The sequence below is a fragment of the Neofelis nebulosa genome, chromosome 5, assembly GCF_028018385.1.
Source record: "Neofelis nebulosa isolate mNeoNeb1 chromosome 5, mNeoNeb1.pri, whole genome shotgun sequence".
NCBI classification, from domain to species: Eukaryota; Metazoa; Chordata; class Mammalia; order Carnivora; family Felidae; genus Neofelis; species Neofelis nebulosa.
In genome coordinates this window covers 124929384-124957205 of record NC_080786.1, presented here as the reverse complement: position 1 = coordinate 124957205, position 27822 = coordinate 124929384, and the positions used below count along the sequence as shown (strand labels likewise).

Genomic DNA, 27822 nt, shown 5'->3' with positions numbered 1-27822 from the left:
ACTAAAACTCTCCATATCAGCAATATTGGTCTTTCATTTTTTAAATCATTCATGTGTTCCTCAGAGTAGCACTTTTAATTTCCTTCAAGAACTTTTCCTCTGCATTCACAGCTCAGCTAACTGGTGCAAGAGGCTTAGCTTTCAGCCTTTCTCACCTTTCAATATGTCTTCCTACTACACTTTATCATTTCTAGCTTTTTAAACATGTCTATTTATTTTTGAGGGAGGGAGGGAGAGAGAGAGAGAGAGAGAAAAGGGAAGGGGCAGAGAGAGGGGGGCAGAGGATCTGAAGTGGGCTCCACACTGACAGCAGAGATCGCGAGGCAGGGCTCGAACTCATGAACCATGAGATCAGGACCTGAGCTGAAAGTCGGACACTTAAACCAACAGAGCCACCCAGGTGCCCCTCATTTCTAGCTTTTGATTTGAAGAGAGATGTGTGACTCTTCCTTTCACTTAAACACTTAGAGGCCATTGTAAGGTCATTAATTGCCCTAATTTCAGTATTTTTGTGTCAGGGAATAGAGTGGCCTGAGGAGAGGGAGAGAAATGGGTGAATGGCTGGTCAGTGCAGCAATCAGAACACACACAACATGTATTAAGTTCACCATCTTATTTGGGCACAGTTCATGGCACCCAAAAACAGTTACAATAGTAACATCAAAATTCACTGATCACAGATCACCATAATAAATATAATGATAATGAAGTTTGAAATATTGCAAAAGTTACCACAATGTACCACAGAGACATGAATTAAGCAAATGTGGTTGGGAAAATTGTAACAATAGACTTGCTCCACGCAGGGTGTCACAAACCCTCAATTTGTAAAGAACATAGTATCTGTGAAGTACAATGAAAGGATGCATGCCTGTACTGAAGGACTCAGTTAAACACCTATCAGGAGAATTCTGAACCTAGGGAAATTAGATTGCCCACTGATGGTTAAATTATGAGATCAAGAAATGATTTTAATGGAACAATGACTCTGAGATAAGCTGACCTTGAACTGAATACACACACACACACACACACACACACACACACACACACACACACAGATTTTGAAAGAAGAGTTATTGGTCATAGAAGCACAGAAAAAGGAAAGCCATACATTTTCAACTTATTGTACCCAAATGGTGTTTTTTTTTAATTTTTAATATTTATTTTTAAGAGAGAGACAGAGCATGAGCAGGGGAGAGGCAGAGAGAGGGAGACACAGAATCCAAAGCAGGTTCCAGGCTCTGAGCTGTCAGCACAGAGCCTGACGTGGGGCTAAAACTTACAAGCGAGCCGTGAGATCATGACCTGAGCCGAAGTTAGACCCTCAGCCAACTGAGCCACCCAGGCACCCCCCAAATGGAGTTTAAACAAATATAGTGGCTTTTTTTTCAAGATGTTTATTGACGTTCCTTGAGGATAAGAACTGAGTTGAACAATATTAAATAAGTTTGGGAAACACTGATTTAAACAATGTTAGACCAGTTTCTTTATCATAAGAATTCACAGGGTATTTAATATTTAATTTGCATTATGAGCCTATAAGGGGGATTAGGTATATAAGATTTTCCAAACGTAGTTGACAATTATGGCAGATGCTATGCTATGTTTTCATTGTACTGTTCTCCCTTCCAAATATAGAGAGATCCAGCCTCTTTCACAGTGGGCAGGCCAATGTGACTGACTTCTAACAAGGTGGGACAAAAGGGGTATAAACTACTTCTAAGCCTGGACTTATTCTTGCAGTTCTTCAGTTTTCTCTTCTTTTCTTGTGACTTTGGAGGCCACATATTCCAGATAGCCAGCATGAATGAAAAAATACACTTCCATTTTGTCTAGTGATCAAGATTTTAGGGTTTATGTATAATTTCAGCCTAGCTTTGCCTAGTCTGCGGATTGTGGTCAAGCTCTTAATTTTTGGAGAACATTTACAAACATTTTATATCTTAACATGAAATGTTTTTCTAAGATAAATGGTTGCAAAATATATACCCGAGTATCTGAATGAATTATTTTGCATATAAGCTTGCTAATAAGTTACATGTGGAAGAAGTTTTACCAAAAATCCTGTGTATTGGTTTCATAATGTTTTTATTTGCTCATTTGGAAGTCACGACCCAAATACTAAGTATAATATCTTGGAGGAAGTAATCCAACACAGACCAACAGGGCAGAAGTTTTAGACATTTACTTCCACATAGTCATGATTTTAGACTTTTGCTTTGTCTCTTGGTCAGGAAAGAAGATGGCAAAAAGACAACTGGTCATCACTATTTCTGTCACTTTAGAAAATTGCGGTCAGGCTCTTAGGCTTCTACTCTTGGTCTCTTTTCAGTCTTGGCTTGTCTCCCTGGGAACACAGATGTGATCCGTGGTGACACTGTCTTTTCTCTGTAAGAGAGAATTGTCTGTGAAGACATCTGTCTTCTTTTACACATTTTTTTTTTTTTGTAAATTATTAAGTAAACTACATCTTATTTGAATTTCACTCGTTTTCCCCTAGTGTTTCTTGTTTCAGAATTTTGGATATCACAGTACATTTAGTTGTCATGCTTAGTTAACCAACTCTGGGCCAAGATAGTTTCTCAGACTTGTCTTGTTTGGCATTCCCTTGGCTAGGCAGGTATCTCTGCGATGGTTACTCTTATATATCAACTTGGCTAGATTATAATACCTAGTTATTTTAGTCAATATAGTGGTTAACATCTGTAAAGGGTTGACTTTATAAGTATGGGGCACCTAGGTGGCTAGGCTGGTTAAGCATCTGACTCTTGCTTTTGGCTTTGTTCCTGAGTTGAAGTCCTGCATTGGGCTCTGGGCTGATAGCGTGGAGCCTGCTTGGGATTCTCTCTGTCTCTCTGCCCCTCTTCTACCTGCTATCTCTCTCTCAAAATAAGTAAAAATAAACAACAACAACAAAAAGGAATTGACTTTATAAGATTACCCTTGATAATGGGGGCGGGGCCTCATCCAATCATTTGAAGATCTTAAGAACAAAAACTGAGGTTTTCCAGAAAAGAAGTAATTCTGTCTTAAGGCTACAGTATCAGTTCTTGCTCAAGTTTCAGTTTGCCAGCCTACCGCTGCAGACTTCAGACTTGCGTTAAAATACAACTCTTTATATATGCCTTAAATATTATGCAGATATATACACAAGTATATGAAATCTTATGCACACATATAAACACAAAAGCTTGTATGCATGATCTCCTGATATATAATCTATACACACACAATCCCTCAAATTTTTAAAATTTTTTTTCATGGTAAGACTAGCGTTATAGATTCAGAGGATTGTTTTTTTTGTCATTCTCATTTCTTCATCACATTTTATCAAGAGTACGTGCTATCAACATGACCCCCTGATGGTGCTAACCACAATCACCTGACTGAGGTAGTTTTCCAGGTTTTCCCGCTACAACTTATTTTTCCCCTTTCCTTACTCTGTTCTTTAGAAGGTGATCACTAAGTGCAGTCCACACACAAGGGAGAGAGTTGCAGTGGGGAGAGTCAAGCTCTACCTTTTTGAGGGGTAAAATTATTTAGCATTCTCCTGTGCCAAAGATTTCTCTCTTCTCCCCCATTATTTTACTTATTCAATCATTTATTTATTATCAGTATGAACTCATGGATATTTATTTTATACTTTATGCAGTAATACATTATTTATTTTGTTGCTCAAACTATTTCAGGTGCAGCCCTTGGGTACCTTTCAATTGATTCCTGTGTCCCTTTGACATGCTCCCATTCTTTTGATTTGGAGGCACTTCCTTACTTTCTGGCACTACACGGAGCTCCGGGCACATCTTGTCTATTCCCTGCTCCACCTGTAGAATCAGCCATCTCTCCAAGGAGTCCTAGTTCCTTTTATTGGAGAATAACATTAGAAAGCAGGAATTGGGAGCTGGGCTCACGATCTTTTAACTTTTTATTTTGATGAGATTCATGACAAAAATAATTCCTGGAACTTGAACACCATCAGACAACAGAGTGTGGAGCATTACACGGCCGGGTGTGGTTTCAAATGTCACCTCCTTCGCTCACCAAAGACATTCAAATCTAAAGACAAAGTAATAATCCAAATGAGAGTTAAATGTTGACCCCTGATCTCGAGATTGCCAAGGATCTCCTGCGGAAGATGGCAGAGTACAGTAGGACGAGCAGGAATGGTGACTGGAACAAGGGTGATAATCATCATTTTGCAGTTTAAGAGACTCGGTGATATGTAGAAAGTGCCAGCACAGGGCAGAGTAAAAAGAAAGCACTCAGTACACGGCAGCCAATGTCTGCTAAAAAAATGCATATGTTTGGTAAAGAATTCGGCATTCTACTGCAGTTTTGGTATAACAGTGATAGAGGCGATAGAGAGTGACCCTGTGTGTCTGTTGGGACTTCTACATCACGTGAGGTTTTAAGCAATAGTTGACAACAAGGCTAGAGGCATTCATGAAATGCGATTACGTGCGGTGTTTTTCATTGTTTATATTACTGTTGTGAATGGAAAGTGACACTACAAACTCAGTTAAAAAGAATTCCTACGGATATACATAAAGAAGTGATCGAGGTATTTCATTTCCCTCCTCTTCTTTTTCTAAAAGAAAAACAAGACTCATAGCCAAGGAGTTTGGGGTGAGAAATTCTCAGGAGGGTGTGAAACATTCACTGCATTTCATTCCAAGGTTTGAAAACTTCTTTAGATCCAAATAAAATCACATATTTAGATTTGATGTTCATAATACAACCAGGAAAGCGTCTAAAACTGGGTAGTATCACACATAGTGATCATTGGGTTCAAGACAAATACTGGAATCGGTGAACTTCATGGGTTTTCAGGTTACTTACAAATTACATATGTATGCCTACATGTCTTCATATAGCCCTATATATGTTGTAAATACATATATGCTGGATGGATTTATTCATGCATTTACAGTTTTCTACTGCCTGTATTACTGGAGACAAGCATGCACAATTTGACCACATCTCAATTTATATCCTCTGCGGTGAAGTAATTTAGGGTGATAGCTTTTTTGCTAGTTTTCTGCTGGGCACTGTCTTATTGTAAATGCCAAATGACTGGAAGTTGCAGATCAATGATTGATATCACTCCCCTTCTTGAAAAAAAAATATTATTTAGTTGTGCAAACCTTTATTTAATGAATACGTGTATTTCTGATGAGAATACGGACTTCCAATTCAAAAAATGATGGGCTAAACTGTTTCTAACCTACGAGCTCTCCTTTGCAATTCTTGCTTCCTCTGGAATTTATTCCTTCCATTAGTGGAGTGAGCAGCAGGGGAAAAGGGAGAGAAACATGGGCCCTGGGCACCTGTGGCTATTTCACTGCATATACAGTTTACCTAGTTTACCTTGCCCTACTGGTTACCATAAAGGGGTTGTTAACTTTCCCTCACAAGGCTGAGTTATAGAAGTGCAAAGTCTGAGAGTAATTGGCACATGAAAGGGGCAGAACACTGACTGCCTGGGAATGGAATTCACTGAAATGTCCTCATACACTCAGAGAAAAAGCTAAAATAAGCAAATGAAAGCAGCGGTGGTGGAAGATTGACATTTTGGTCACCTGCATCGGTGGAGGAAATGCAAAATTCCCTTCTCTGTAAAGCAGCCCACACATCCCAGCCTGGGAGAGGGTGGATAACTTAGCGCAGAAGCTTTGAAGGATAGACAGGTGATGGTGACAGTGTGTCCCTGACAATGAATTCGGAAGATGTCTCCACTGACTCACCATCCATTCGGCTATTGATCAAACAATAGCATTTACAAAACTGATGTCCCCCCCTACCTTTGTCTTATTGGTCTAAGTAAGAACTAACAGTCTGTGAGTGCTTTCTAAAATGCGGTACTGAAAGTAAGAGCTATAACCTGAACTCAGGCCTTCTGACCATTATATCACACTGTTCTTTTAAAATACAGTGCGGCTTTAGGGGCGCCTGGGTGGCGCAGTCGGTTAAGCGTCCGACTTCAGCCAGGTCACGATCTCGCGGTCCGTGAGTTCGAGCCCCGCGTCAGGCTCTGGGCTGATGGCTCGGAGCCTGGAGCCTGTTTCCGATTCTGTGTCTCCCTCTCTCTCTGCCCCTCCCCCGTTCATGCTCTGTCTCTCTCTGTCCCAAAAGTAAATAAAAAACGTTGAAAAAAAAAAAAAAATTAAAAAAAAAAAAAAATAAAAAAATAAAATAAAATACAGTGCGGCTTTCTAGGTGAGATTGTCTACACAGAGTATGTGAGGGCCAAATACCTCTCTCTGGCCCAGCACAGATCATAGGAAAAACTGGAAATCATAAGTAAAGTTCTGAATGACATGCCCTGTAGCATAAGCATATCTACCACAAAAATACATTTTTTCATGTAAATAAACATTACATTCTCTGCATAGTTCTTGCCAAGGGTTAAAATCCAGATGTAATGTTTTAAATTACAGAGAGACAAAAAAAAAATACAGCTACTGTATCTTAATTTCTCATACTACCAATTAAGAAATTCTGCCCTAAACTATGAATGTTTCTCTGCAATTCTCTACAAATCACCATTAATAAGATAATAGAGCAGAAAAATTAGTAGGGAGTTCATTTGATTCTTTTCCCCCCGAAGGCTGGCTTTAGTGGGAAAATTTATCTACATTTTAATTCTAATGCATCGTGAATGATAAATGAACTCTACTGCATAAAGGACATGACATTGGTATGCTTAGATTTCTATTTTCTTTCATCAAAACATTCTACCTAGCAAAGTTCATAGCTCAGTGCTTGTCTCTCTGAAAGGAATATATAGATGAATGGAACCCACGACTCTAAAGGACCCCCTGTTCAGGACATGACTCAAATAGGCAAAAAGAAATCATCTCAGAGGTGTGAGGCCAGGCAGAAAGCTGTGTTACCGTTTAGGTTTCTATAGGTATGTCTGCACTGGCTTGTTCTAAACAGGAAGAGCAACAGGAAACCTATTTTATGTTGCTTTCATCACCAGATCCAATGGCTGCAGAACCAGAGACAGTGAAAAGATATTTGCCCTGCAGCTGCAGCTGAACACGAGAGGAAAACATATTACCCTTCATCACTTCCCCCAGATCTGTCTGCGCTCTCTCCTGTATTATTTGAAGAATAGGCTCCTTATTCAGACAACCTCCTGTATGATCCCGCATAGCAATGGCTATAACCCTGATGGTTGACAAATGTTGAATTGATATTGCTAAGGGGAGTGCTCGAGTCAGAGGAAAAAATACATGCATTCTTTCACTGTTGCCACAAGAAAAGTCCATTTATTGTCATTGGTTATTTTTTGAACTTGAGGAACATGGTGGCTAAATCCCTCATTTTATGTTGGAGATGAATACATCAGTTAAGAACAGGGCAAAGTGAAAAACATCAAATGAACAGGAAAAAAAAATGTGAAAGGAGCTGACCGTCAGAGTTCAAGTGTTATAAAGTGGGAAACATTCTAGGGAAAATGTTTACAGTTCGAGTTTTGGTTATCAAAGACAGGTATTTTCTGAGTAAACTAATATTAAAGGGTAAATATAAGGGCTAATATTAAGGGGTAAATTCTTTTCTGGGTAATAATTACTAACACTCATTAATATTAAAAAATGATGGAAAGAAATCTTTATGTTTTCTAGAACATCAAAGATTAGAAATGGTAAAAACACTTATTCTAAAATAGTCAACAAAGAGGACTCTTGGGGCACTTTGGTGGCTCAGTCGGTTAAGTGTGATGCTTGATTTTGGCTCAGGTCGAGATCTCACAGTTTCTGGGTTCAAGCCCCATGTCAGGCTCTGTGCTGATAGTGCAAGCCTGCTTGCGATTCTCTCTGACTCTCTCTCTCTCTCTGCGACTCCCTCCGACTCTCTCTCTCACAATAAATAAACTTATAAAAAAAAAAAGGTACAGGACTGTCATTTTTTTAATGCTTATTTATTTATTGTGTGTGTGAGAGAGAGAACACACATGGGAGGGGCAGAGAGAGCTGAGTTATTACCTGAGCTGAAATCAAGACTCGCTCAACAGACTGAGCAACCCAGGCACCCCCAAGGACTCTCATTTTGATGTGAGTGATAACCACATCAGAGAAGTAGACATTATCATAAGGCACACAGAGTAAAATTTTCCATCTCTCTGTTGTGATTGTTGAAAATGTTTAACCAATAAAAAGAAAGAACTTCTCACCTAATTATATAATGAGAATGTTATTGATATAAAAATTGAGACCTAAAGTGAAATACGGTACATTACAATGTTCTAGAAAGACTGTCTATTCTGACAGGAAAAATAACAACAGCAAAAAGCAACAGCAAAAAACTACATTCTATGTTGGACTCCTAATATTTTGTTTTTGTGTATTTTTTATAATTTCTACAATATCCACTTATTGTTCTCTTTTTTTTTTGGCGGGGGGAAACACTTGATAAAGGCAACTTATATTACACTGTTAAATTCAAAGTTTACACTGTAGAATCTAAATATCATATTACTAAGGTAAATCACTACAATGAAAACATAGCATTGTTATTATTCTGGTCTTTTTGACTTTGCCACAGAGGTGACAAGGGAAAGAAAATGGGTTTTAGATGTGAAGTAATTTCTGGTTATTTTTAAAGAGCTATGATAGAAAATTCCCATAACTCTTCATATATAAGAAATGAAAAAGAAATTATAAAGAAGAACACAAAGCATCATGGTTGTATGTTGTGCTGTTATCCATAACAGGTACAGTGCACAGATCATGAAACTGTTAAGACATTAATAACATTCCTGTAACAGGAAAAGAATCACAGAAGGCTTTCAGTAATGTTCCCTGGTATGTATCATCATTAACTCGCATCACGGATTCTTTCAGGAAATCAAACTATTACTTTACTTTGAAGTTAAAGCAAACAACATGTTTCAGGCCCAGATTCAAGGCTTTACTCAAAAAAGTTGTAAGAAAGATGGTTAATATATAATAGGTTTAGCTATAAAAGTCTCCTTCGCTAACCTTTTCCAGTACTGAATAAGTTTTTGATAGAAAGACATCCAAGTACTGCTCATTAGTCATGAACAACCAGGCTAAAAACATACAACAAAAAGAAGCCGTCACTATTAATGTATTAATGTAAAGGCGCAAGATAAGACCTTTAAAAAACGTGAGATACTTTGTCTTATAAATGCATCATAATTTCTCAGTTATGAATGAATTATGTATCAATGATTTTAGACTTGTGTCCTACTATTTAATGAATTGAGTGGCGATTTCATGACTGAGTGTTCCACTTAGTTTGAGATAGTTAATTCAGCTTCGAAAAGTGTTCAGGTTTACAGCTGGAGAGTAGCCTGGATATCTGAATTAGTTAGTATAATTTCACATTACAAAATAGTACCTAAAGACAAATATTATTACCTCCCATCCCCATGCCTGGACGATTGTGCACATGTGCATATATGTGGGGAAGGTATCAGAGTTAAGATAAGGCATTTTAACATTCGTCCTAAATTAATCTTCACAACAGTACAGCAAAATAAACATTAGCAAAGGCAATTTTGCAATTTTTAATTTTATTGATCTAAAGTAAAAGACGTTTTGTGAATTGTTATAATTACTATTTCAGGCCTTCAGAAAGACTGAAATATCAGCATCCACAAAGATACTAAGTGAAGCAGAGATCATGAGATAAAACTTATGCAAAATGAAGCATGGATGAGTTTATAGATAAAGAATTTTATATTATCTTTGATTCAATTCTTAATGTTATATTATTACTACATATTTATTACAGTATTTCTAAACACAATTTGAAAAAAAAAAAACATAGTGACAATCTTGGCACTTTGTAATTTAAACCAAGAGATACTTAGAACAAATAAAGTCATCAAATATTCATCTTAAAAAAATACTGTATACATTCAACAGAAATAATCATACATGACACATGATTCAAATTTGAACTTTAGGTATCAAATATTGGCATGGAAAGTAAAGCTGTTTAAAGACATTACATATAATACTTCATTTGAGAATCCTAGCTGCTCAGATGCCTGGAAAATATAGTCTAGAATCCTTGAAATTGCAAAAATATTTCCCCCTCTCCTTCGATAAAAGTTTGACATTCATTTGCATAAACCAATATTAAATTTCAGACACCTGATGTTTCGTCTAGACAACTGTATTTTGAAAGGCTTACACACTACAAGCTCTGTGACAATGAGAACAGGAAAACAAAGCACACATCTTCTCGTGAAGCTGAAACCACGTCTCTTCAATTGGGCATATCCACGTTCTGAAGGATGAGGCCCACTCGGTTCGGAATGTACACCTAAGTCAACACAATCGTGTCAGTGCAATGGAAAGAAATACTGAGCATGGTGACATTATATCAAAGGGACAAGACTCAGCCTCCCATTTGCTTCAAGTTCCAGTTATCTTCAGTTATAGTCTGCAGGCACCAGGGAGACAGTTCTACAGTTCCTCAGTGCTGGCAGCAACGTTGAGGCTTCCTTTGAAGCAATCACCACTAGAGGGCTCCATACACTTTACAAAACCCAGTGTTCCTCAGACATAGGCAAAGAAAGGACACTGGCTGAGGTTGAGGCACTTATCTGGTGGTACAGGGAGGCTGCCCTAAGGTCACAAGGTTATTCCATTCAGGTGAATAAAAGTAATATACAAAACATTGCTCTACACCGGTCTGTCATCCTGTTTTGCCTTCCATCATTTTAAGAACTAATTAAATGTAATATAAGGGATCCTAAAGGTTTTTAGGTCCCTCCCCAATTTAAACCATTCAAAATGTTTGCCACTGCATTTAAATACAAAACACATCCTCTCCCTGCCTGCAGGGTCCTGACTCCCCTTCTGGCACAAATACAATACATCTTCCATCTCAGCTCAGTGTGACACCTGTCTCTTCTCCCCTCACACCAGGCTCCAGCCACAGGGGCCTTCTGGATCCTTAAACAGGTCACATCTTCCCTCCTTTGGGTCTCTCAGAACACTCTTTACCTTGCTAGTTCCATAGCTCTTGCATCTGAAAAAATCCCAGCTCCATGGAGAGGTGTCCCTTGTGAACACTAGGTATGATACTTTTCCAACTTCATTATCTCTTACAGCTCCATTTATTTTTTTTTTGTGTGTGTGTGTGTGTGTGTGTGTGTGTGTGTGTGTGTGTATTTGTACAACCTTGGATGTGTTGCTTTTCCTCTCTGGGTCCCAGATTTCCCTTCTTTATGGTGAGGATGCAAACCAATAATGATAGCAGCTAAGAGTTACTAAGTGCTTAATGGGTGCTGTGCATTACTCTACCTGTCTTTTAAGTACTTGCTCATTCACCCTTCACAATGACCCAAGGACACAGTACTGTTATTATCTCCTTTTTGCACATGAGGAAATGGGAGGCACAGGGCAGTTAAATAATTTTCCCATCCTCACACACTTAGTAAGTGGCAGAGAAAAGAGCTGAATCCAGGTCCTCTGGTTAAAGGGCATTTTTATTTCTTTCTGAACACTTAACACAATTTGTGATTTTGTTTTTCAAGTTTATGATCTGAACTCCCTACCAGACTATGAGCTTTACGAGGACAGAGCCCTGTGTCTTCATATTTCTAACTCTTAGTAAGGTGCCAGTAGACAAAGTAGTTGCCAAATGATGACTAAATAATGAATAATGAATAAAAGAATAAATAAAAGTGGGACCAATATGTACATGTATCATAAACTATTATTTAATATACTTCTATCTGAAATACTTTTAATAAAAATGAGAAGTGATCTGATGTGTATCTATCTATGTGCTATTTCACGTATAACATACTTACTGTTAACAAACAGTAAAAATAATATTACAGACTGCTGTTGTCATTGTGACAGTATCTCTCCATTTCCGACATTGCGAGTATTTTATTATTTCAGTCATTTTATCTTTAAGTGAAAGTCTGACTGATGGTTAAAAAAAAAGAAGAAAAAAAGCTTTTATAGTTTAGAATCAGAATGAAAGAGGCAAAGCAGAAATGGCATAAAGAAAAAAATAAATAAAAGAAGAGAATAGCTGATTTTTACTGAATGAGACTATTGTATATCCAATATATCTCAACTCTGAGAATGAACACAATGTTTTCCCTTACAGTTTTTGTGATAACACAACTCTTAAAAAAAATCAGATATACCAGTATAGTTGGTTAGTTTTGAATAACAAAGATTAAAGCAATTGTAAAATGATAGCATTTTAAGAAATGTATATTATGAATGCAATAACCAGAGAACAGTTTTTCTAATCTTCAATTAATAGTGATTTAGAAAATGATCACCATCATCTGAGAAAAATTTCACAAATGCTAACAGACACTGACTGGCTCAATTTCTCACAGTTTGATTTGCTTCCAATACTTCGAAAAGATAAATATTATATCCTTGCAGTCATTAAGTGTAGGGAAACCCTTTACATCAATGCCATAATCTGTTTCCCTACAATTTTCCTATAATTTACAGGTTCAACCAATTCTCTCTCCAACTTTTATCAAAATAGGCATGAGTCAAGAGACACTTCTGCCCTTTCAAGGTTTGCCATATACTTACTCTATTACTCTGTGTGTGTAGTTTGGGGAATCATAGAAACTAGGTATAACTAATCAGTGGGACAGCAGGTTAGAACACAATGATTCTGAATTTTTCTAAGCATTTTAAAACTGAAGACCAATCTAAATTTTTCAGTAGCACCAAAGTTGGACAAAAGATTTTCAGTTCCCTTTACCTGAAAAACATTTCTCTGATATAAGACATGGGCTTCTATGCGTATAAGAGGATTCTGATAAGTCCAAGTCTCTTGGGAAAGATGCAATGAAACAAGTCAGGCCTAAATAAATGCTGATAGGTCTCTGTCAGTGTGGCACAGTGATATATCAGGACAGGTCACATCAATCTCCTACTTGAATCCTACACAGTTTTGGTATCTGCTTTGTTTGGTGTATAACCTCATAGGTAATTTCATTAATAAAATACAATGATAACTATAAGCCTATGATTTAGAAACAACCTTACTTTCTGTGATCTTCTGGCGTTTCAGCCACCCCCAATTTGAGAGTAAAACAAAAGGGACGATAGAAGAAGTTCAAGGTTTGCAATACATGCATTGAGTTTCCTGTTTGGCATTGAAGGGTTAAAAAATGCTCCAAGAACTCTTACTAAATGATGCTGGTCATTTTATGTAAGGAACTTTATGATGCCAATTCCAGTCACAGAGACCTCTTAACACTATCTGCTCAAAAACCTTCAGTTGATAATTGTATAGTATCATTAACGGGAATATTATGTAATTATATTTTCCACTGCAGTGTTAATTACTACAATGTGTTTATGTTACTCTAGAGTCCTTGCAGTACAGGCAACATGAGAGAATTTCCCCAAGCAAGTGATTTCTCTTAACTATGGCTATTTATGGAATTTTGAGTTTTCTTCTTTATTAGGGTTCTGAGTATGTAAATCAATTTTCTTAGTGGTTAGAAATGACTACCAATTATACTAAAGGTTTAAGATAATCAGAAGTAATCCTTATGATGAGACAATTACAGACATGAACAGTTTGGGGGCTCTATAATTTAGTGCTAAGTATTGGCTATGTAACTCTCATTTTATAATTTTAATTCTAAAAATAGTTTTGATTCATAGAGCAAGGGAAAAGAAATATGAACATAATTTAAGTAGGTTTATACATAAATGTTTATGTATACTTAAATATAAACAATTAATATTTAAGTACATGTATATAAAACTGTTTAGTAAGCACATCACAGTTAATATATGCTGATTAACAAATATGATGCTGTTTTAGCCATTAAGCCTTAAGGATTTTGTAGTTAGGATCATATTAAGAACATATGAGACAATGTAATGTATGACCATGAATTTCATGTTTTCTAGCTATGTTTATAGTCAACACCTCAGAAGAAATCAGACTGCCACAGTACAATCCAATTCATTTATTAAGAGAGGCAAAATGCATGCTAACCTACCCAGTTACTTTGACTACCTTAGTGATTTAATCACTATGCCAACCACTAACATGGCCAAAAAACCCCCCAAAAAACAAAAAACACCCCAAAACTCCACAATGGAGCACACAATAATCTACTATATTATGTCATCCAGGCAAAAGTATTATGTTCTTCTAGGATCACAACTGAGCTGCAAAAAGTAATTATATATTTTTGAAAACAGGGTGTCAAAATTAGAATCACAAAATCTTAAAATAATTTTAAATAAAAAAAAGTTTAAAGACTTTCAATATTTACAGCTGAGGAAAAAATAAAAAGGTACATCTATGCCGAATTCCCTATTTTAACTAAAAGTCTACATTTGAATTTCCAAATTTAGAATGAGAATAAATAGACTACTTCTTAATAATAAGGAGCCTAACTGGCAAAGTAATAAATGCGAAAACTATTGCCTTACTCAAATTCACCCTTGAGACTACCTGAGTTACTGTAAAGGAAACTAATTCATTTTTGATTCAATAATCTGTTCTTCCATTTGTACCACGGAATTTGAATTTATGAACCAGAGAAGAGCAAGCAAGCCTCCCTGCTCCCACCACACTGGCTGACATATAAGTAACATCTGAACTCATATAGGTTCCTATATTAGAAACCAAAATACGGAGAAATGATTGCGCTAAAATGGAGTTTCCCAATAATTGTCAGTAAAGCAAATAGAGAAATTCTGCCCTATCACTTCTTGGCATTTGTGAATGCTCTGATCTTAGCAGATATGTTTCAATGGTAGTACACACACGATTCTCCTCCGGCTTCACAGTTTCAACTGATGGAGTACATACAGAAGACGCGGGAATATGGTACCTGCTAATGCTGCAGCATATATGGCTATTTTAAGATTCCTTCAAGGTCTATTTGTTACTGTCTTTGAAAACAGATTTGACACTTATTCAGCAGATCCTTTGGATGACTGAGTTTGCAAATTAAGCTTTAGTAAATAAATACTGAGTAGTTGTTGTGATGTACAGAAGTTTCATGGAGAAGGAAAGAAGCCTTCTCTTCTGCCCTTTATTCAAGGCATGTGGGAGGCAAAAGTGATCTCTCACTGATGGTGGAATGAGACCTGTAGTGCCCATAGTCATGTTCAAGAAACCTGACTGGATCCCAGTATCTATGAACCAGTTTAATAAGGAATTCCATTATAATTGAGGCATTCTTAGAATACATTTGTCTTTTAATGCATTCCTCCCCCCCCACCCCCACCACCCCGCCCCCGCCCCGGCTCTTCAAAGGATAACTCTGGCATGAAGGAACATGTTTTTACTGGATTTTCTAGTCTATTTGGGCTGCTTTATTCTTATATTAAAGCCAGTGTTGTTGAATTCATCTGGACCCTAAAGACATTTAAATGAGTGTTTCCTGAAGCACCGGTAGTCATTGAAAACAAGATGCTGCTGCTGCAAAGACAGAGCTAATCTTTACCTTTTTGACAGAGTTGGAGAATTCTGATATGGGCAGTGGTTAAGCTACGTTCTCATGTGCTTATGTGGGGCTTATGTGATACTTTCCACTCAGCCTGCAAATTTAGAACTGCACACATCTTATTTGTAAGATAAATTCAGTTAGTACATGCAAAATAATCTCCTGACTTTTGCTGCCACTGGTTAGTTGGCTTGTTTTAATTATGACAGGATACTTTTGCTCTTACAAAATTGAAAGGATGGCAAGATATTTTCTGCCCATTCTCAAAGATTAGGAGTCCTTGCCTAAGACTATAATTTCCTCCAAATTGGGAGAAGGTCTTATTAACTGCATGTCCTCAAAGCATCTAGTAACTTGATGTGCTTAAAATACACACAAAGATAACTGAAGAGCCCTGACAATAATAATCTAAAAATACATGTGCGATAGCATTTTGCAGTTTCTAAAAACCCTGGCCACGGTAATGAATGAGTTTATGCCTCCTAAGAATCTCTTGCTGTAGGGAGGATACCATTACTAATTCTCATTACACAGATGAGGGAAAATGCAGCACAGAGAAGGTTAAATTACTCAAGGTCTCACAGCTAGGAAATGGCAGACAAGGGGGCTTGATACCCAGTTCTCTGCTGAAACATTGTGGTTTTTTCAATGTGTTACCAGGCCTCTCTCCCCGATAGAACCTTCATTGGATACATTTAGGTAACCAATTGCATACATTTTGAATCACTGAATTCAAAATTTTAGAATGTTCACTACATACAAATTTTGCCTGAACTTTTCAAATTCCTTTCAGTCTGGTTTGATTGGTTCAAGTTCAGCGTTGTTGCAGTCAGTTGCTACTTCTCCATGATTCCTCTTTGCAAGCTGAATGATCTTCCCTAATCCCTCAGGGGCCTTTAATTCTTTCGGTTACTGCAGAACTTTAAGATAACTTTACAAATTTATTTCAGAACCTATTTTTTATCAGTCTTTACATGGCAAAACTTAATATTCTGCAAAACTACAATAATTTTTCTTTGTGGAAAGAATCTGATAGTATCATTAAGCCCTCCCTCTTAAAAATGCATATGTATCTATACTTGTATCTAAAAAGTATCGCCACCATCATTGCATACTGTTAGTGTAACACTCAAGTCTCCTGTGGCCATTGAATTTTCCTCAGAGTTAATAATCCACAGCTCAATCTTGCTCATTTCTGCTCTGCTCATTTATTTATGCCACTGTCTTTGACAAGCCAGTTTGGCATATAATATGGTGACTTACCAAGTGACATACTTGCACAACTTTAAGAGGTGGGAATATAGTAGAAAAATGAAGGAATTAGGGGTTCCTTATGAATTCTACTTTTTGACTTATACCTAAATTTTTGAAAAACAAGAGAAGTTAACAGCTATGATAACACTGTCTATACTTTTGTTAGATATATCCTGGCTTCATAAAAGTGAAACAAATCTTAATCTAAGACCTCTCATGGTGAAAAAATTGCAGATTTGAGCCAGAAAGAGAGAGCGAGGAAGAGAAAGAGGACAAGAGGGTGAGAGAAAGCAAGAATGAGTTAGAGCTAGCAACAGCATGAGAGGGAGAGAGGAGGGAGGTATATGACTGGTCAGGAAAAGGAAAAAAATTAAAAAAACAACATAATGTAGATGTATGGACTTGAGGTTACTACCTGGACACAAAGTAGACAAAGAATTCTTCCTCCAAATCTGGAGAGTTTCTAAATTCTACATTTTTAAAAGAATCTAAACCTAGTATTTTAAAGCAATATTCTTTCAGGTGCTAACAACACAAAGTAAAAATGAGTTATATAATTTAATGTTTTCCTCAGTAATATGAAGAAATAAAAAAATCTTATAATTAGAATGAATTCAGTCTTTAATTGACTACAGGGAAGAAAAATATATATTTTTTTATTTACCCTTTTAAGGTGTTTTAAGTTACACTTCATTAGACAGTCAATAATGGAGAATCCTGCTTGATGCAAAATATTACACAGAAAGCAACAACAGAAGGGAAGTAAACTGTTGTATAAAAATAGAAAAAAAATGCCTTCCCCTTATTTTTTGAGAAACATTTTTAATCCTATTAATAAACAAACTTCCCCAATTGTCCACGAAATACCTCTTGCTATTATTTTCCAAAACTGAATTCATCTCAGTACCACATACACTGCCTCTGAATATTTCAACTCACTTCTTCCCTATCATCCCTGACCCCATTTCTTTTGTTTGTTTGTTTGTTTGCTTTTGTTTTCTCTTTTAGCAGGTCAAAGACTTGTTGTTTCTTTGGATAAAAACATCACCTTAAAAATAAAGGGTTGGGGCACCTGGGTGTCTCAGTTGGTTAAGTGTCTGACTTCAGTTCAGGTCACGATCTCATGCACACGGTTTGTGGGTTCGAGCCCCTCGTCGGGTTCTGGGATGACAGCTGGGAGCCTGGAGCCTGCTTTGGATTGTGTCTCCCTCCCTCTCTGCCCCTCCCCCATACACACACACTCTCTCTCTCAAAAATAAATAAACATTAAAAAAAATAAATGGTAAAATTGAAATGCAATGAAAAGATCTTAAAAAGCTTACTTACCAAAAGAGAACAGGGACGTTCATTATGTTTAAAAGGTTGAGAGAAAAACTCGGTACTATGGTCCAGTCTCTGGTGCCCTCCATACTCTGCTGCATCTGTATCTAGCACAATTCTGAATGTAAAGCTTTTAAGGAATCACAATGGTTCAGTGGTTAAATGAGACATTATAAAACACGTTCTGAGACGGCAATTTAAAAGTGAGTATTCTGAACACTGTTAAATCATGATTTGTGTTATTACGCACTTCTTTTCTAGTATTTCAGAGATTCTTATGTTTGAAAGGGGTGCTGGAGACTATCTGGTCCACACACCCATGTGATCCTTGCTATCCTATCCCAGCTTATCACATGATCATCCAGCCTGGGACACACTATACATCTTAACAGAGAATCTACTTTTTTCTTAATGTGACCTATTCTATTCATTAGGAATTCACCTCTTTAGTAAGTGGAGATTTTTGACTCCTTGGGACTTTTCAATCCAGAAAAGCCATAGAGAACAGATTCAAAATGCAGTGCCTTTCAAATATTTAATAATAGTTATGCTATCTCCATGTATCCTCTGCATCTATTACTAAATACATACTAAATACAATCTCAGAACCTTTAATACTTCCTCATTTGATATGTGTTTTTACGCATTCCCCATCTCTGAATTCATTCCAGTTCTAGATCCTGGTTATCGAAGTGAGGAACACGAAAGTGAACCAAGTGTCCACATGTGTCTGAAGATGCAGAACTAAGCAGGCCTCCTGTGCACACACAGGATCTCGTAAACATACTCCCCGCCCATGCTACAGGTACATTCATGTTGCCATCCTGTGTTCTGTTCCAGTGTAACATCCGATTTTTCATGCTGAGCTATTAGATATGCTTCGTTATTGTCTTTGCAACAAAGTAAAAGCTACGGCTATTATGTTCAAATTTGTGATCAGATTTTCATTAAAAATTATCACACTGGGGTGCCTCGGTGGCTCAGTCTGTTGAGCGTCAGGCTTTGGCTCAAGTCATGACCTCACGGTTTGTGACTGAGCCCCACATCGGACTCTGTGCTGTCATGCAGAGCCTGCTTCGGATCCTCTGTCCCCCTCTCTCTCTGCCTCTCCCCTGCTTATGCTCTTTCTCTCTCAAAAACAAATAAAAAAACATTTTAAAAATATATCACATTAAAAGTATGTGTGGGTGACAAACAATGACCATAATTTCTTGCTTCGGGAACCTCTGTCTGGGTAAGAGATGCGGAAGAATTCACTAAAGGAACTGTTGCTGGGAGGGGTGGCTGCATTTCATTCAATCTAGGTCAGCCTGCTCTGACTCAAATTCAAACTGATAATCAGATTATTGGCATTTAATGAGAGAGGAACAGAGAAAGAACAATTGGTTGAGATTCAAAAGATGACAATTGGGCACAGGCACATTCTAAAGTCACTCAGTACAGCTGAAAATGACTTGAGCACACCACATCACTTAATGGCAAACACAGATAGTGAAATTAAATAACTGGAAACATTGTAAATAACTGGAGCCTTGTGGAATGAAAGGAACTATTAAATTTAAAGTTTAGCTTTTGCTCATCCTAGTTCATTAAATACTTTACAAATCCTCAAAAAACAAAAAGAAGAAGAAAAACAAGTACAATTTTAGAGAATAACGTCCTAGAATACTTTAAAAACTTTTGTAATAGAGTATCAATTATTAGATTACTAGTTAAAATTACATTATTATTGGTAGTAGTGTCTGCAGACAGAAAGTATCTCACCGAAAGCAGGGGTTCCCATTCAGTGGGCTGATATTCACTGGTAGCTGTGTTATTATAAGGATCTCATTGAATGAGTAATTACGTTACTAGAAGGGACTGGGGATCTATATTTGCTTCAGACATTGTCTGAAGACTACATTATATTATTACATACATCTGATACTGTATTTCAAATAATATGTATTTTTTTGGGGCGCCTGGGTGGCGCAGTCGGTTAAGTGTCCAACTTCAGCTCAGGTCACGATCTCGCGGTCTGTGAGTTTGAGCCCCACGTTGGGCTCTGGGCTGATGGCTCAGACCCTGGAGCCTGCTTCCGATTCTGTGTCTCCCTCTCTCTCTGCCCCTCCCCTGTTCATGCTCTGTCTCTCTCTGTCTCAAAAATAAATAAACGTTAAAAAAAAAATTAAAAAAAACCCAAATAATATGTATTTTTTTTGATTAATAAAATGCAGATTCATTTAAAAAGTCACAGGACTTAGAGTAAGGTTTTGCTTATATATATATATATATATATATATATATATATATATATATATATATATATATATTTTCAATCAAGGATGCTGAAAGAACAATTGTTATAAAATAATCCATTTCTTTTTGACATGGAAAGGGATCATCACACTTAAAATGGCTGGAATCTACTCACTTAATATATATAATTTGTAGCTATAAAGCAAAAGCTTACAAAAGCCATAATGCAACTTTCAAAACATCAGTTTGGACCTGTTTCTCTGATTTATAATTTAAAGGATTCTGCTGTGGCCACTTTTGGAATTACCCAGCCCTGTGTCCATATTACTCAGGGAATACAATAACGTCCTTTGGGAAAGCAACCCTTAAACTCCAGAAATGACAATAATTTAAAACACTAGATTAAAAGTAATAATTGTGGAAGAGTCTTAGAATTGTGAATTACTACCCACATACTATTCAAGAATTAAGAAACCCATCTTTTAAGGATGGTGCTTAGAAGGACAACAAACAAAAGCAGTTATTTGAGCAACTGGGTTGATTGACTCTTGTGCTCTCACTTAGGCATTTCCATACTCCTTCTTCATCACATGCACATGCATATGCACACACACATGCACAAACACATGTGACAGGGCACTCATACAGCACCAGTATCCCTGCAAACCCCCATCATCCACTTAAGAACATCTCTCTGAAAATATAACTCAGAGCCAATGTACACTTATTTAAAATTATTTTTTAAATATGGCTTCCAATTCCACAGCAGAAAACAAATTTAACAGGATACTCTCAGAAGGCCTTCTTTCATTCATAGCTACCTCCCAACACTGAACAGAATATCTTTTCATAAAAGCTTCTCAATACATCTTTGAAACATGCAGGACAATTCTGATTCACCAAAAAAGGCCAAATTCCATATCTTATATTTTTGTATTAAAGGAAAGTAGAATAAGTTCTCTTTACTCTCCCACTAACTTACTGGATACACACAATGTATAAGGCACTGTGCATGATAAAAAAATGACTAAGATATAGTCTTAGTTTACATACAACTTGCAGCCTGTAAGGAGAGATGATATGTGCACATGAAATGTCTATAAATAAAGCAGAAAGCAATATGCAATGAGAAGTAGAGCCAAGGAGGAAAGGTAGGATTGATTGTCTGTCTATACTGGGTTTTGAAAGCCGGGCTAGGCTGTTAAGATTGTGGTTTATATACACAATGGAATACTACGTGGCAATGAGAAAGAATGAAATATGGCCTTTTGTAGCAACGTGGATGGAACTGGAGAGTGTGATGCTAAGTGAAATAAGCCATACAGAGAAAGACAGATACCATATGGTTTCACTCTTATGTGGATCCTGAGAAACGTAACAGAAACCCATGGGGGAGGGGAAGGGAAAAAGAAAAAAAAAAAAAAAAAGAGGTTAGAGTGGGAGAGAGCCAAAGCATAAGAGACTGTTAAAAACTGAGAACAAACTGAGGGTTGATGGGGGGTGGGAGGGAGGGCAGGGTGGGTGATGGGTATTGAGGAGGGCACCTTTTGGGATGAGCACTGGGTGTTGTATGGAAACCAATTTGACAGTAAATTTATATATTAAAAAATAAATAAATAAATTAATTAATTAAAAAAAAAAAGATTTAGTTTGGTAATTAAGTATGAGAATGTTGAAGACTGGTGAGAAAGAGTTTGACAATTAAGAAAATTAACCTAGAGGTCAGGGTAGAATAAGATGGACAAAGGAAAGACCAGGTCAGAGAGAACACTCAGGAGTCTTACAAGGGTCCAAAAATAGTAGTATGGTTAAACCTGGAGAGAAGGAATGGAGAGGCATAGATACATCAATGAGATTTTGGATGGAAAACTAAGGACACCGATGCACAATTTGGGGAGACAAAAGTAGAAGGGGAGAATGTGTGTGTCCAGAAACATGCAACCAGTTTAGTAGCAGAGCTGGGATGAATATACCAGTCGAATGTAATCTAATTGCCTTACTCTCTACATCGGGGCATCTATTTTATACAGAGAAGCAGGCAGAATCATTTTGTAAACCGTTTCTTGTTTAATTCTAAAGGTGAGATTCTAAGGATAAAGTGACCAGAATGAATAGGATATGAGAGGAATAAAAATTTAAAAAGCAGATAAAGTGATATTCATCTAAATGATTAGTCTAATTCAATTTAAAAGATTGATGTTAAAAAACTGAATTCTTAACATTCCTTATGGTGTCTGAATATCTGACATTTATTGTATTTGTTCTAGATCCATCTTTATTCATTAGGTTCATTCAGTCATTTTATTGGTGAATACAAAATATTGGACCGAAAACTTTACCTTGCTCAATTTGGCAAATTATAGTGGGAAAAAAAAAAAATGATAGAATGATGGAATTATTTTATGAAGATTTTTCTAAAAAAGAGATCAAATAGGTCCCTATCCATTTGAATGTCATTTAAAAATATTATGATTTCTTCTTATTTTAAATTCAATAGCTTCCTAAGTATTTGATGTATCTATCAACAGGTTGAAATAGATAAGTTTTAAGCTTTATTGTATAATCTATGTCCTTAAATTTGAACCAAGAAAGAGCCATGTTCTGGAGACCTGTACTAATAAGATTAAAGAAGAGTGAGGGCATGAAGACTCTTAAATTCAATGGCTCTTCAAATACTTCAAAAGCTGCTGTGTTTGCTCAGCCACTTGATAAAGTGTCTGTTCAAAGTATAAGGATTTTGATGTAAGAAGTACCATCATTTATATCATTCTGTACTAAACTCACTTCACTCCTGCTGATGAAGCTAAGGAAATTTATGGTAAGGTCCAACCCCCAAGGTTTCAAATTGAGCAACAATGAAAGGGGCTCTCCAGTCACTAGGTGACCATAAAAATGGCAAAGATGGTAAGTTACCATATATCTTTACATCTAAGCCATCATCAATTTTAAGATGCATTATTTTATATATCCCCAATAAAGAGAGAAAAAAAATCACTACCATGGCATTTATTGTAGGACATACCCCAATGGAAGACATGCTAAAACGTGGGAAAAAATGCACCCCTTAGAATATATGCATTTATTATGTTATTTTCAGATCTGATTCTTTAATCAACCCACCCACATTATTACAGCTGCGATAACTTCTGGGAGCTCAATGATCCCAGGAGAGAGAATCTACGTCAAAGGCAGGAAACATCCTGTAAGAAATTTAAGGAATTGTGAACAAACATCTGGTAGAGTAAGAACAGGTGCTGGAAAGCAAAGACAAGTTTATATTTTTAACAGCCTAAAAATAACTACCAGCACAGGACTTGGCACAGTGTTCTAACATAATCCTCCCATTTTTATGTTTCATGAATTTATTTTTTTTATTGCCAGCTACATTCCACAAAATCTTCAGTTATACCTGTTGACCGTCTTAAATAGACGTCCCTTTATTTTATAAATATTGCTAAATTGAGCCGAGGCAATACTCTGGGTCATACATTACAACTTTACTCTCTCTGGTCTTGTTCCAAATACAAAACTAGCAAAGACTTGTGATGTGTAGTTATGTATATTATTCATCTGTATGTGTGTTAATGTGAGGTGTGTGTGTGTGTGTGTGTGTGTGTGTGTGTGTGTGAGATTTAGGCAGTCCCACAATTAATTCTGTGACCTTAAATATATATTAACTTAAAAATTCATTGTTGAAAAGGAATTTTGGTATTTTAATTATTTTTTCAAAACTATTTTACGGCAATGTGGCATTTATAACTACATTACTTTTGATGGAAAATATCCATTTAAATTTTTTTTCTTTTCTTTAGTTTAAAAATCCCCAAAGATTATATTTCTAAAACAAAATTAAAACAGGGGGAAACGTGAAATACATAAAGGAATTTACTATTGAATATAACCAAAGTATATTTTAAGATATAATAAATGCTACAACACAGCGTCTAAGGTGACCATCTTTTTTTTGTTTAACTCTAATTAGTTCATATGAAAGTTCTGGTATCTGCAAAAAGCACCATCTTCACGCATGAGCTACACATACGCATTCAAGTTTGCGAGCACTGTCTTCATTAAAAGCTTAAATGACGACCACATGTTCTAATTAAGTACAAAATATATTTCTAGTATATTTTAGGATGTGCTCGTTTCATCAACAATAGGTTTCTGCAATTAACTACAATTCCTTCAAGTTTACTTCCTTGGCTGTAAAATTTTTAGAAACTGTATAATGCAGAATAGCAAATAAAACAAACTCAAAGGATGAGGGGCTCAAATACGATCTACCATATTAATTAATGGAGTGCTATGCTTTTTGAGATAAATGTTCATGCAAATTATTAGTTTATTCTTCAGCATGCATGCTTAATGACATACATCAGTACATAGCAAATTGAATGATAATACCAAGTATTGTGTGTCACATATCTCTCTATGCAAACAGGAAAATTATTCTAAATACTTTACAGAATACTTCGACTGACCTAACTAGGAACTTTTTATTTGTCTTAGATTATATAACTTGAAATAAAAAAAGTCATTGTTTCTCAATAACTCAAGAAAGAATAATAATGAAAAAATATGCCCACAGTTAAAGTCTAATAATGAAAAAAAATATGCCCATACTTCTAGCCTAACCATCCTCTAAAATTGTTGCTTTTTGTCTGTGACATTAAGGATTACCCAAAGAACTTGTAAACTCAATTATTTGATGAAGCAATAGCAATTATTTAGAATTGAAAAAGAAAAAAATAAGATTTTTATTCACCTTATAACCACATACTTTGTCATCTAAATGAGTTTTGACCATGCAGATTCAACATTTTTTACAAACACATTGTGCTTTTGAACTCAAAATAATTTTGACTTAGGCTATAAAGAAACACCTTTCCCCAAACTTACTTAATACAGCCTTCAATGGAATCCAATGAAATATACATAAATGGAAAAGATAATTGGAAACTTCAAAGTCCCTGAAAAATAATGACAATTATAAGCAGTAAGTAAGTGTCATCTGTGCTGCCTTGCAGACAGACTGGGATAGGAGAAATCATCCTTTAAGAGTAAAATATGGTGGGTTCATCCACATGCTTTGGGGACCAACAATTACTTTTGAATCCCAATTCTGGCAATTGCTAACTGTGTGTCTCTAAGAAAGTTACAGAACTTCCTAGAGGCTCAGTTTCTCATTGGTAAAACAGAGGTGCCATATCAGAGGCTGAGAAGATTCACTGAAGCCATGTATAACCAGTGCTTAACATTGTGTCTAGTGTTGGGGAAGATTCTCAAATGATTAGCTGCTGTTTATATTATTATTACAGACCCCGGACCATTTAAACTGATGTTATAACAGATGAAAAATGTAAAGAGGGTCTATTTATTCTCTATCTTACTTTTTACACCCAGTTTGGCCTCTTCTTCCTTAATGACATTTACTTTCATGCCCTTACTCCCTTGACTGTGTTCTCACTAGAATTCTAACACTTTTCCTATTATATAGAAATTTAATATTAAGGATTCGTAAGACAGTACATCAATCTCTTTGAGAACTAGATACCTTTTTAAATTTTCAGGTTTTTAAAAATTTTTTATAGGCTTTTAAAAATGTTTATTTATTTTGAGAGACAGAGAAAACACACACACACACACACACACACAAGCAGGGAGGCGCAGAGAAGGAGAGAGAGAATCCAAAGCTGGCTTCATGCTGTCAGCGCTGAGCCCAATGTGGGGCTTGATCTCATGAAGCTTGCAGTCATGACCTGAGCTGAAATCAAGAGTCAGATGCTCAATCAACTGAGCAACCCTGATGCTCTGAAGTTTTATTTTTTTTAAAGAAAAGTTCTCTTCAAGCTTCTGAGAAAGATTGGGAAACTACTCTGAATACTCTAACTGAAAACTAGCACCTCCCTACGCCCTCCTGTACATATTCTAGTTTTTCACCATACCATTATCAACCTTTAATATACTATAAGCTTAACTATTTCATTTTTCTACCTTTCTTTATTAAAATGCAATATCTTTAAGGGATTTCTGTCTGTACCCACTCCTCTCCTTACTTTCCTACTACCTAAGGCCTGGATTAATACCTGACATATTTAGATTAGATTCTTTTCATTAGATTTTCTTTTCATTATTGGAATATAATTTACATCCTCCTTGAGTTTTGATCTATGAGTGCTTTTGCCAAACCTGGTGAAATAATTTAATACTACTTTGGTTATTAAAAAAAACAAAAAAACAAAAACCCAACCTTGATTTTCTTTCATTGTGTTATAGAGTTAATATTTCAGATCTGTACAATATCTCTTCTAATACAATCCCATTTCATTATCTACAAAGTTTTACTTGGACACGTTAAAAGATTTATTTCCTTCTTTTTGGAGCAGTCACAATAGTAAAATAAATGCATGTCAGATTGAGCTAGTTAATTCTTAAAGTGATTGGTATGTGCCCTGGAGACAGCCATTTTATATAATTGTTAGTTTAAGTGGATGATTGATTACATATTTACTAAAGTCAGCATATAAAGACCTGTATTATCAACTTGACTGGTTAGCTTTCTTTATACAGATGACTGAACTTAGGCATAGAACATTAAAATGACTAGCCAAAAACCATACATATACATACATACATTAATACATGTATGTTTGTATATAAAACATAAAAAAATACATAAAAAATAATTTGGCAGGGCCAGGGTAGACATCTAGGTATAATATGTTCTACCACTCTATCACCATTGCTACTGAAAGACTGAAAAGTGTATGGACATTAAAATACTTCAACATTTGAAAGCTGATTATTTAGCATTGGTAGTAAACATTTTTTTCTTTATTTGAAGTTATAACTTATGTGTGTAGCTAATGTATATTCCTCTTTCTCTCCTAGGTTTCAGACCAAATAGAAAATCATAATACCCTGGGGCTCACTCAGTGCTTTAGAAAACTAAATGAGAATGGGTTGAGCTAGTTTCCCTAGAAAAACTGTAAAGAAAAGCCTGCAGGCCTGTGTGTGTGTGTGCACGTGTGTGTGTGCATGTGTGTGTGCGTGGGCATGTACCCATACGTGCCCCATCACTCCCCGTTATTCCTGAGCACTTCTGGGCACTCAGCCCATAACTATCATAACTGTATCTAGATTGATGACTGTAAGGGAAAAGATTTGAAGTAAACATTTCCCCACAGGCACTAAAAAAATGAGTGACACAGCTTTAAACACACACACATGTGACTGCTAATAAATACATTTTCCAGGGGCATAATGAATCTGATACAGTAGTTTGCAATCATCTTTAAAACAGTCATATTGGTTAATCTTACTAGGTAGACATGCAAAATAATACAAGCAAAGAGCAAAGCTGAGAAGTTATTTCCGCAAAGTGCTTGCTTGTACAATTCAAAATGAAATAACAAATGTTTTGGTATGATAGTCAGACATGGAAATGAATTATATAATTCCAATGAACAAAATTTCTGGCAGGTTTTGAATCAAATTCTATGTAGATTTAATTATTTTTTCATAGTTATTTCACAAATGTGAGCTTTATTTGCAGT

The 27822-nt window shown here is 36.2% G+C and overlaps 1 protein-coding gene across 2 annotated transcripts in view; it reads right to left on the bottom strand.

The window, feature by feature from the left end:
- The window catches only part of GBE1 (1,4-alpha-glucan branching enzyme 1), a 290866-nt gene that overhangs the window by 12123 nt on the left and 250921 nt on the right, over nt 1–27822 (bottom strand). Inside the window, exons 15-16 of one of the 2 annotated variants that reach the window (XM_058731714.1) lie at nt 18035–18152; nt 9531–10305 (exon numbers count right to left, since the gene is read on the bottom strand). In XM_058731714.1, the coding sequence (XP_058587697.1) occupies nt 10249–10305; nt 18035–18152 (175 nt within the window). In that variant the 3' untranslated portion in view covers nt 9531–10248. Of the gene's footprint in view, nt 1–9530; nt 10306–18034; nt 18153–27822 lie in introns of those variants that run through there. The other variant, XM_058731715.1, reaches the window with a different exon arrangement.